This window comes from Vigna radiata, chromosome 8 (genome assembly GCF_000741045.1).
Source record: "Vigna radiata var. radiata cultivar VC1973A chromosome 8, Vradiata_ver6, whole genome shotgun sequence".
NCBI lineage: Eukaryota > Viridiplantae > Streptophyta > Magnoliopsida > Fabales > Fabaceae > Vigna > Vigna radiata.
Window position 1 is genome coordinate 20,915,576 of NC_028358.1, and position 12,862 is coordinate 20,928,437.

General features: G+C 29.9%; 1 protein-coding gene across 1 annotated transcript; it reads left to right on the plus strand.

The window, feature by feature from the left end:
- Window positions 1–3,588: 3,588 nt before the first annotated feature.
- LOC106771388 lies at window positions 3,589–5,751 on the plus strand. The gene is made up of 4 exons (XM_014657360.2): window positions 3,589–3,890; window positions 3,992–4,115; window positions 4,344–4,786; window positions 5,298–5,751. Exons 1-4 carry the CDS (start codon window positions 3,820–3,822, stop codon window positions 5,536–5,538), a joined length of 879 nt encoding a protein of 292 aa, XP_014512846.1. The 5' UTR covers window positions 3,589–3,819; the 3' UTR covers window positions 5,539–5,751.
- The last annotated feature ends 7,111 nt before the right edge of the window (window positions 5,752–12,862 follow it).

Below are 12,862 nucleotides of genomic sequence, written 5' to 3' on the forward strand. Positions count from 1 at the left end.
ATTCAGTTAGATATATAAGCCCCTAAACTAAAATGCCATGTAGAAGATGTAGGTAAAACAATTTTTTGGATGAATGAGTTTGTTTCCTTAATAAGGTTTAAGGTCATACTTTCAAAACCATCATTTTAGATATCAATGCTCCTAGGTTGTTTCATCTGGCCCTTTAATTTCATACAAAAAAAGTTGATGTGTTTATCAATGGTCTGATTCTTGATAAGCATTAATGATGACTATTTTTGCTTTTGAAATATCTTACATCTACTGATCGTTAAAACTTCATAATTTTGCTGGCCTCGAGATATGACATTTGGTTGTTGTTATTCTATCAGATTAGAAGTATTTTTAAATGTTTTAACCGCAAAGTGTTTAAGTGTAAGGACTTGGTTTTATGTGTTGTGTTAAGATAGATAATTAATGTAAAGGTATTTGTCAATGGTAGGGGTGGAAGATTAAGGGGAACTTAGGAATAAGCTAAATTAAGAATGAAACAAAGAAAGTAGAGAAATGTAACAAATGGGTACTGCATGGCAAAAAGAATAGATGTTATGAGCATTGTACACTATAGGCATGCGCTAAGTAGAACTGCACAAAGAAGAGGCTACCTAGAATTACATTGAGTCGATAGGAAAATTACACACAATAGACGCTATGTATAAATCAAACGGACTAGGCAAGTCATAGTAGGCAAGACACACGTGGATGAGAGAGAATGGACAATCATGACATGTAACTTGATTATCTTAGTACAATTTTGTTATTTTAAATAGTTCAAGCTATAAAAAGAAAGAAATTTGGTCATCTAGTTTCCTTTCATGAACCTTATTCCCTTGCCACTACCCATTTCTTTCTTCTTTCTCTTACCATTTTTAGGCTCGAGTATAATGTTTCTCGAGATTGAAGATTGCTTGACAAAGAAAGATTTTTGACATTAGAAACAAATTTTTGAACCGATCAAAATTTTGAACAAAATAAGTTCATCCTAAAAGTCTTGGTGTGTGTCAACTTAATACTAAATTGGTGCATAGATGAATTTTATTTACATATGATTTTTTTTTTTGTTTAAGAGGAATCTTTTTAAGTCAGAGAGTTTTAGAGTATGTTTAAATTTCTTATCAATATGTTTTTTGTTTACGGTAGAAAACTATAAAGAAAATGTTGGTAAGCAGATATATTTAAGGAAGAATGACTTCACGTAAATGAAGTTAACTATTTAATTCATGTTGTAGATTGATTGGTTTCAATGAAGTGAATTTTATGTTTGATGAAGTTAACTATTTGATTTTTATATGTTTATTGTAATTGCTAATTTTTTTTATTTAGAAGATGTTTAATGTGAATAATATGAATAATTTTTAGAGTGTACTTGTTGTCGTCGTTATATCATGGCATCACTACTTTGATAATTTAAGAGATGGATGAATGTTGTAAAATCTACTAGTTTTAGGATTTTCTTTTTATGTACATGAGAACGCGAGAATTTTAAGTATGTTAGTTGAATCCATTGCATTAACGGTAGGAAAACATGTTTTAAACTTTATTAAGAATCTCTTAAAATAAGTTAGATCTTTTTCCTTTATTAATGCATTATAAGGACCAACTTAAGTGAGTCTAAGGAACATAAATCGTATGAATCTATTGATTGAATATGAAAATAAGATCTAGAATACTTTAATATGTAACTAAAATGACCAAAGTAAAAATATAAAAATCAATAAGTGTAGTGAAAAGTAAATGAGTGTTTTAAAAGAAAAAAAAAACTATAAAATGAATACATTAAAGTCTTTTTCAATAACAAAGCTAAAATAAAAAATTGTAAGAAAATCAATAGAAATTTCGGATTAGTCCTTTCTTAGCTTTTAGGATTAAAATCTTTTCAAGACCTGATATCTATGAAGAATGTTTTTATTTTTAATCAGTTTTCTAAAAATTATCTAACTATTCATTATTTAATTATGACTTAGATTCTAAATATGGAAAACAAGTTGAGGAATATGTTCTAATTAATTTTTTAATAATTAAATAATAGGATTTATATACATATAGAAAACAAGTTAAGGGTATTTAATTATCAATTTTTCTTTTGTAAATAAATGTGGGATTATGATTGTGGGATTATTTTTAAACACTCTTGACTCTCGGTATCCCCAGCCCATTCTTTACCACAACATATGGTATACATTAATACTACTTGCGTTTCAATTGGAGTATAATTCAATAATAAAAAAAAAAACCTCTCTGCAATTATCTCTCAATGTCTTTCTTCTTGCACAAGTAGAACTATTTTGAAATTGTGGCTTTGTTTATGAATGGTGTAGAGCAGACAACTCAAAATAAATACATAGTATTATATATATATATATATATATATATATATATATATATATATATATATATAATGGATGTACGAGAGAGGTGTTTGTGGGAGAGATTTCTCAGAAATGCAATTTTTTAAAAGCTATTTTTTATTCCATCTATCGTAATTTTGTAAAGTTTGTCTTTATATGAACACTTCATGTATTAAATTTCATTAGCGATCCTAATTTGAAGAATTTACAAAATTATAGGAATAATATTATTCTTAAAATTTGGTACAGTGAGATGGTTGAGAAGTAAAAGAAATTTAAATAAGATCACGTGATAATAGAAGAGTAGCAGGTAGCGAAGAAAAAGTTTGAAAAAATTCAACCTCACCCATTTCATGTGAATTCAAAATTTAAATTTAACAAGGATGTTTCAGATAAAACCAATATATGCTGCAGAATTATCTCTGTCGGTATCACACAAAAAAAAAAAACCCTCTCATTGTGTGCGTCTGCTGTCCGCCTGCAACTGCAGCAATTATATTTTAATAACCTACTTCTAGATCTCCTTCCACTCTTAATTTTTAATTAATAACATTTAATAAATTTAAATCATCTTATGTTGTTTTTAATGTTTAAAAAATTGTAGTTGATATTTCTCCAATATTACATCGGACATCTTGTAACATTGGCTGAAATAAAATATTGTCCAATCTTGTTTTATGAGATTTTATTTTAAACACCAGACAATGAGTTCACAAAAAACCAGTTTAATTATTAATCAATAAAAAATACAGTTAATCTTTCCCGTTGTTAAAATTTGATATTTTGATTACTTCATCATATAGGCTTTGGCAATTGCAACTGCAACTGCAACATGCATTAAAACATTAATTAATATGTTAATTTCTTCACGCAAGCCTCTGATTTAGGCGTGTTTAGCTATAATTTATTTTTGATCGGTGGACAGTCTCACTCAAAGTCAAAGAAACTGGGTAATTGAATTTCACTAAAAAATAGAAAACGATAAAATGATACATTCTTTTTTACAAATTTAGTCAAAAAAAGGACACTGAAAGAATGTTTACTTGATTATAAATGTCTACTTCACATGCACATTGTTTTAGTTGTTGAATTTTACAAATTTGAAAGGTGAACAAAGCGTAAGAAACAAGATCTCTTTTTCATAGGAGAAAAATACAGAATGTGTATTTTAACTATTACAGTCATTCAGTGGCACAAGACACAAGTGTACTTGTAGGTGGGTATTTAATTATTCATTTACTTATAACTCTTAGACAGAGACTTCAAAATAAAAAAATCACCTTGGGTGAGTTGTTGTGAGCAAGATTCCATTCCCCCTATAGATTTTTTTTGAAAAGGCAAAGTACATTTGTTTTTGAACCTGCACTGCACAGCAGAACAAGAATTCATCTTCCAAAGAACCATTACATTCCCTTTTTCCCTGTTCATATAAGAACTCAACACACTTTTGGGGTCTGATCTGAAGACAATATAGATGGGGTCTTGTTGTGGTGAAAGTGTAGATCACAAGCAAGTGGTAGCTGCTGATAAGGACCTCATATGGAGGTATGTTTCTGTTCTCTCTCACTCTTTATCTATCTCACTTGCATTACATTGTCAAATGTGGTAACAAAAGTGGAATGACATTGTTCAATGTGTCAATTCAGCTGCAAGAAAGTGGAAGAAGGGGGTCTGAATCTGAACACTGTGGAGTCCCTCAGAGGGAGATTACTGGCAGAGAGACAGGCTTCAAGGGTGGCCAAGATGGAAGCAGAATCAATGGGGAACAAGGTAACATACCATAACATAACACAACAATTAATACATCTTTTGTTCTAACAACACTGTCAATCTTGAATAATTGTTTCATTCACTTTATGTGGCTCTGTTTGGATCACCGCTGTAAAGGAAAGAAAATGGCATTGCTGTTTATCTTCTGTGGCTTTTTGTCTGACAAACTTTATCCTGTGTTTCCATTTTTCTCTCCCGAAAATTAATGAAAAATTATTCTGGAGACAGTTAGTTGAGTTGGAAAAATTGCTTAGAGAAGAGACGAAATTAAGAGATAAAGCTGAAAGAAGGCTCAATTTTTTAAAAAACAAGGTTGGATCTTTCAGCATACCCTCCAAGTCAGGGCAATTGGAACATTCTGATTCGTCGGAGAAATGTGAAAATTCTTGTGGATCATCTTGGATTAGTTCACTTTCCAAACATTCAGAAGAAAACGAAAAAAAACATGATGCAAAAATTCCAGCTTTCCCAGAAAATGTAGATCACAGTGACAATGTTTCGGAAGCCTCTACTCTTATTCAGAACCACAATGGTCAATCCAGTACAAGAGACTGTGACTCTCAGAATACTGATAATTTCAGTATTAATTCATACACGGGTGATTCTTCCCCACAAATCCTGGGCGAGAATCCGAATCTGAGCTATGGGAATTTGAAGAAGGATGAAAGCAGGTACTAGATTTGAACGTTTTGATGCTGACATTTAGATGGTTTACTTCGGGCTTTGGTTTCCTTTTCAACTAGGGAATGTACTTTTAAAAAGTAAAATACGTTTATAGCTGTTTATTAAGAATTTTTAAGATACATAACAAAATCCGCTGATGTATTTATTTCAGTGAAATTTCTCTGTTATATGGTCTTAATATTAGAGGAGTTGAGTATAATAAAATGAGTTTTACTGTAATGTAAGGTTAATGTAAATGTTCTAAAGATAACTATTACCATAAAAATCATTAAAAAGTTATTATTTAGCATGATTTTGAATAGACTACATGTAAGAAAATCTTTAAACTATCAGTTGTCTATAAATTAAATTCTGAGGTAACAAATTTTGAAGTTGTGGACTGCTAAAGTGTATTCTTTCAGTTTAGAAGCAAAATCCTATTTGGTGAATAGATAGTGTGCTTGAAATAGAACTTGTTTGATTAAGGCACGAATCTTTAATTTTTGTGATTTATTTCAGGTTTAGCAGTTTAAGCTCAAGATCATCATCAGTGACTGAGAATGAGAGTAATGATGGGTATCTGTGTGATAATTCTCTGGCATTAGTTCCCGTGACTGTGACAGCTACATCACAAGCCACCAGTAACCCCAAACCAATTACTGTTAGTGTCCTTGAAGCTTTAGATGCATTGAGGCATGCCAGAGAAAGGCTTCAAAGTTCAATGAGAACAAGGCAAATGATTCATGTTGGCCCAATGTAAGCTCTTACACAACACTGGCATAGTAATAATGCTAAATTATTGCAATATTTATGTATTATAGGTAGTGAGATTGTGATTTAGCATTAGAATAGACGGGAATATCAGAAACCTTGAGTTCCTAGAAAATTAATAAGATTGGTAGCAGAGGTAAAATTCTTGTGAATTGTGGTTTCACTGACCACAGAAAGCATGTGACGTAGGGATGTGTTGTCATCTCCTTTGGGGTCCAACTCTTGTGTCCATATTCTTTTATTGTGCTTTTTCTTCACATACTTTTGCTGACTTTAATGTGGTCACCCATTGATTCCTGTGACTTGCATCAACATTATTATACTTGGCCTTGTGGTTCATGAGAAGGACAAGGCTTATCTTATCATCAACCATGACTATGCTGTAACTAGCAAATTTTGTCATCTGTTGCTCCCCTAATTTCACATATCAAGCAGTGGAACATCATCATTTTACATGTCTAATCTAGTGTCACAAACTAATATCAAAGAATAAATTGATTTGTAACTTAATAATTTTGATTTGTATAAGATTTTGAATGTTACATCTTAAAGGGATTTAGAAAGCATAGAAAATCCCTTTGGTCCCGTGTGTTTCCCTCTTTGATTTCACTGAATGCCGTTGTCATTGTCAAATGATAAGTAGCACTGATTATGTGTTGACGTCAAAATGTAACGCGTCAGAAAGAGCGTGTTCCATTTGTCGCTAAAAAGTAAAGAGAAATTATAAGGTGGAGAGTCTTTTGAGATGCCCATTCACGGTTTAGAGAAGCAAAGGTTCCTATCAATTCATTTTGGGACTGTTCCAACCCACTTTATCAATTTTATTCAGAAATAATCATTTATCTCTTTCAGAAGATAAAAAAGCATTTAATTCTTTATTTAAATTAAATAACCATTTAATCCATGATTTTAGTCAACATTACGAAATCCTAAATATGTAATGAAGTAATGAAGTAATGAAGAAATGTGATATGCTACTGTGGATAGTGCATGTGGGGCATGTAACATTGGTGTTGCGTAAATATTAGGACACCAAAATTTATGTAACTATTATCATGAAATACATCAAGAAAATGAAAGAAACATGATAACTTTACATTCATATAGGAAATGACCTGTGACTTAGGGACGTGTGTTCTAATTATCATTAGGGGCGGCGTCTCTTATATTGTGACATCTGTGGAAAGTTGGCCTACCAGAAGTTTGTTTCATCATGCAATTAATTCTTACGAATAACTTGATTTCTCTAATTTATTTCATCATGTTGTTATTTCCAAACATTTTGACGTTGTAGTTGTGTTGTTCTAAATTTGAACCGTGTTTTAACAAGATTGTTAATTATAGCATCCATACATAAGTTGCTCCACATATCATACGCTGACAGTTCAATATAACTTGCTTCACAGTAGTTATCTTATATATATATATTCTATCCTTCTTTTATGGATGTTTTAAGTTTTTTCTTTCTAAAACTATTGATTAATGTTTTACAAATTTCATATTTGATTAATTAGCTATATTTAATATTTATACACTAATGTAGCATTACTCTTTCATGTTACACGATTTACTATGAATCCAAATCAAGATCACTACAAAAAATAACAACGACAATTTTGCAAATAATTGAAACTTATTTCTAAGAATGTTAGAGGTTTAACATAAAACTGTTTAATTAATATTTTAACTTCTTTCTTGTGATCTATTCTATCTTTTATTTTTATTCTTTTATATTGAGACAGTGACAACAATCATGATGTTACTACATGGAATTTGTGAACGTTTTGGACGTCATTTTTTTTGGTTTGAATTGGTGGTTGTGGTGTTTTAGGGTAATGGATGTTTTCATCTAATTGCATTGAAGTTTTGTGGCTCCAAGTGTGTCATTGAGATAAGTGTTTAAATCTCTAATGTACTATTAAAATTGAGTCATGATTACTTTTGAGAATCTTAATCACAATAAGACATGAATGTCTTGTGTTAATTTTGTGTTTTGAATTTGTTGTTGTTTTCCATTAGCATTAGTATTTTTATACTTTAGAGTTTGTTTAAGTCAAAATCAATTAACTTTAAAATAAAACAAAAAAAAGAAAAATAGGCCTAATCTTATAAGTTTGACGTAAATTTATGTTATATTTGGTGAGGTCCAAAATAAATTTATGTTGGATATTTTTTTCGACGAAAATTTGTCATTCACATTAGACAAGTTACTTGCATTAGAAATCATAAACATTTGACATAAAAATCTTTTTTTATGAGTGTTTAAGAGTATTACACTCAATATAATTATAAATAAATAAACAATAATTTAGACTTTCATACACTTAAATATTCTTAGTCTATCTTTCAAAAATTCCAATGGTATGGTTATTCTAGTGACTGATTCAAAAAGTCTAAATATTCTAACATACCGTCTAAATTAGATACTCTTTTTTTAAGATGATATTTTATTTTCTCTTGTTTGTTAAACTTCAAAACATAAAGATGTTACACGATTTTCTCTCAACATGTATGTCTTCGTAATCTATGTAAACAATTCAACATGATCAAACAACTACAAAAGATAATTTTTTGTAATAATACAAAGTATAACAAGATTTAAATATTCTTTTGGTCTCTATTTTCGTCGACTTTGTATAATGTGAGACTTGTTTTTTTGGGATGTTCGACGTGGTTCCTCGTTTGGTAAATTATGTTTAATTTGGTCTTTCTACATGACGTCATCTAAATTGTTAACAGAATATGAACAATATACGTCATGTGTTAATTCGTAGTTTTTTTTTAATTTTTTATTAATTATTTCAATTTTTTTCTTAATTTAAAAAATGTTATCTATATATCAAGTCAACATTGGGTAATTGACAATGTCAATACGACGTGTGAAGTTAGTTTAACGTCACGTGTCAAATATGTCTCAGTGCCAAGTGTCACTATTTGTCAACATAGAAGGAAAATTATTCATTATTTTTAAAATTAGAATAAAAATTCTTCATTACTTTTAAAAGTAGAATAAAATTCTTCATTATTTTTAAAAGTAGAATAAAATTCTTCATCATTTGTAAAATTAGAAGAGAAGTTCTTCATTATTTTTAAAAATAGAATGAAAATATTAATTGTTTTTTAAATTAGAAGGAAAATTCTTCAATATTTTTAAAATTAGAAAGAAAATTCCTCATCATTTTTAAAATTAGAAAGATAATTCTTCATTATTTTTTAAATTAGAATGAAAATTCTTCATTATTTTTAAAATTTCAAAAACAATTATTCATTATTTTTAGAATTAGAAGGAAAAATTATTTCTTATTTTTAAAATTAGAAGGAAAATTTTTCATTATTTTTAAAATTCCAAAGAAAATTATTTATTATTTTTAAAATTCGAAGGAAAGTTCATCGTTATTTTTTAAATTAAAAGGAAAATTCTTCATTATAAAATTAGAAAAATATTTTTTCAATATTTTTAAAATTAAAAGGAAAATTCTAATTTATTTTTAAAATTAGAAAGAAAATTATTTATTATTTTAAAATTGGAAGAAAAATTCTTGATTATTTTTAAACCTACTTTAATCCTATTTTTTGCATGTAGAAAAAAATCAAACATAAATCTAATAATTATATTCCAGTAATATAGTGAGAGTTAGTTTAAAAATAATAAAGAAATATTTAATTATAATATGAATTTTAATAAAAAATATATTTGATCTCAATTTAGAGACAATAAAAATTGGAACTGAATTAAAAATATAAACAAAAATTAGGTAAATTGAACAAAATTAATAAAAATTGGGCGTGAATTGAATATGACACACTAACATGTGACATTAATATTGACATGCGACACAAGGGATGAAAAACTTACCTGTCGAAGCGGAATCCAAAACATATAGTTAGTATTATTATACACAGGTAGTAGGTAGCGGGTATCATACTAGTTGTACTACCCATATTCATTACCCATAAAAAATTAAAATAAAAATTTAATTTAAATTTTATTAAGTTAAATTTAATTAAAACTAAAATTTACTTATGTTTTATTAATTTAAATTTAATTAAAATTAAATTTTAATTTATATTATATTTTATATTTTCTTTTTCAATTTTATTTTAAAAATTTGTAAAATATCTTTTTAAATTATCTCACGAGTATTTTTTAAAAGACTATCTGATGAGTAACAAGACGAATAACAGGACAGATAACAAGACAGGTAACAATGGGAATGTAGACATTATCCGTGCCGGACTCGACCAATTGTAATCCCTACGTAACAGTGATACTGACTTGACAGATGACACTAACATTATCACGTGACATAATATTGATTTGATAAGTGAACAACTTTTCTTAAACTAAGAAAAAAAATATTTAAAAAAATTAAAAAACTATAAATTAACATATGACCCACATTTTCGATTCGGAAAATGATATATGAACAACACTTTTGAACAACATTTAGACACGGGACACGTGTCTAAATGTGATTCGTCCAGCTGAAATTTAATTTTTAAATGAAACGCTGATGTGGTGCAGAGAGAGAAAGTTCCAAATTTTAAATCTGATATACATTTCGCAAACCAAATCTCGTGTCCATTTCGCAAACCCGCATCTATTGTCCATTTCACAAACCCGCCTCTGAACATTTTGTGCCCACCGGTGACGACCGCCGCCGCACTGCCGCCGCCGGAGACTCGCCGCCCGTCCGCTGTCTTCCATCCACCAAGAATCGTGGTTCCATTTGTTTGCGGCAGAACCCTAAAAGCGCGTTGGAGAACCAGCCGCCACCCGCCTTGGCCAACTCGTGCCCATCGGTGACCGCCCTAGGGATGCACTGCCACCGCCGGAGACCCTCCTCCCATCCGCCGTCTTCCATCCACCGAGAATCGCGGTTCCATCTGCTCGACGGCAGAACCCTAAACCCAAAGCAAGGTGAGTTCTTTGTAGTTCTTTGATACCCAAACCCATTAGTTCTTCACCCATTAATTGCCTGCTATTGCCAAAAGAAACATAAATTGAAATGTTTTATCAATGTTAGATTGGTTTATCACTTAGTAGGAAAAATATCGTGAGTTTCTGAAGTTAGTTTTTTAGCATTTCTGTAATTTGTGTAAGAAGCTAAGCTGTCCATTAGAACTTTATAAAAATATCAATAAGTTTTCCAAGATGGTATCCTGTTGTTAACTGATATAAAACTCTACAGAGTCTATACAACAAATTTGTTTGATTTACCATACAATTGTTTCCGGTGATGAGCTATTGAATCAACCTTTTTGGGTCTTGTAACATCTTCATTTCATACAGACGAGGGGTGCCTTAAGCGTTTGACATGGACAGATTGACATACTAACAAATGACAAATATGTAAATTACTTTTTAATATATTTAAATGAGAATTACTTTTTGTCAAAACACTTACCTTTGTTACCATTATGGAAGCCTCTCCTCCGTGGCCTTTATAGAATTCAATCATCTCTTTAAGTTGATACTCACTGATAACATCACTGTTGAGAACAAAAAAGGGTTCTGCAGAGTCATCTATCAACTTATCCCTAGCAAGAGTCAAGGGACCTACTGTTCCTAGTGGCTCAGTTTCTTGAGAACACGTGATCTTGATGCCAACCTTGTTTCAAAATCCTTCAAAAAATTCAACATAATCTGCAGTAGGAAGTATTACACCAAAGTAAAAAATGAATAAACTTTAGCCACATACATCTCTTTTAAGAATTGACTTAAAAACAATGTTGAAAGGAAACTGACATCGACCTAGAAATATTGTTATGAACTCCTTATGCTAATCTATACATAAGCATTAAAAATCTTATTAACTTGTATCCTAAAAATATTGGTTGAAGAATTAAAAGGAAGAGGGCACATTCCTTAACATCCAAATAAAAAATATATTTTTTAATACTTTAATCAATATTATTAGAAGATTGGTTGGAATTTGTCAACACATTTTTCATCTATCCCTAAATATAGCTATTTCTTATCACAACCAAACTTGATTGTATTTTATTCCAGTGAGACACTAAAGTTAATATAAAGACAAAAAAAAAAAAAAACAGTCCCTGATGACAAAAATCAGTCACTATTTATTTTAGTGATTGAATTAACCACCAAATTTAAAAGGTGACAAATTCTAACAGCAAAATTTTCAGTGTAGAAATATTTAGTGACGCTATTTGGTCATAATTTTTTTTAGTTTATCGTTTTAACATACTGGAACCAATTTAGAAACTACATATATCGTTTTAATGGGTGGCTAGATTGGAAAATATTTAGTGATTAATTTAATTCAATCATAAAATCTTTAGATAAACTAACTACATTTCAGCGGCTAAAGTTGGTGACAGACATTTAAATTCTTAAAAGAAAAAAATTACACTTTAGTTAATAAGAATCTTGTAAGGACAAACCTCATGTTCGACCTCATTACTCTCACCTAGAATATCAGCATAATTATTTACTTTTGTCTGATCAGGTTCAGCCAGTTAAGAAACTACTATTTAATGAGTTGCTATTTCCTTTTAAAGAGGTTTGTCACTTTTTTTCCATCCTCACATTGGCCTTTTGTGCTAGGCATGGATCCGTTGGATGCCTCCTTCATGGTTCCTTTCCCAGATCATTCTTTTGTGTGTATGCGGCCTCAAGATTTATTTTTGGGATATTTCAGCAAAATAGTTGTCTTGTAAGCTTAGTCACGAAGAAATAAATTTTGACGTTGGTTTGGTTTGATTGTGGAATAATTGTTTTAAAAATTATGAAGTTGTGGGATGAAATTGAGAAATACAATGGAAACACAATGCCCACATATACAAATGTAAGTTGAAAAAATTTCCATCTTGTGAACCTTTGATATAAATGTTGCATTTTATTCAAATGTTGTGCTTTTTTGTTTTTGCAGGATGAACTCCAACAGTTTAGGGAGTAATATGTTTGTCAATGGATTTTGGATGCTGCGAATGTGCGAAGGAATCAAGTGTTGCAAGATTTAGGCATTTTGTAAATATTTTGGACAAACAGTGATTTGTTATTTGTTTAGAACTTTTGGAATATGTATTCATGTTGAATCTGCATTTATTTTCTTAGGAATGTTGAAGGAGTAGTACTTGTTACATTTATTGGTAATGAAATTTGATGAATAAAATTATCCATGTTTTAAATCTTTGCACTATAGTCCACACAAAATTTGGATGTCAGGATTCATGAAATGTTTGTAGAAAGAAATTTGAAACTGAATTCGTTTAATTGGTAATGATGTAAATTATTGTATTGACATGACTTTGTATTGGAAAGAAAAGGTTGAAAAACGAATTAGGCA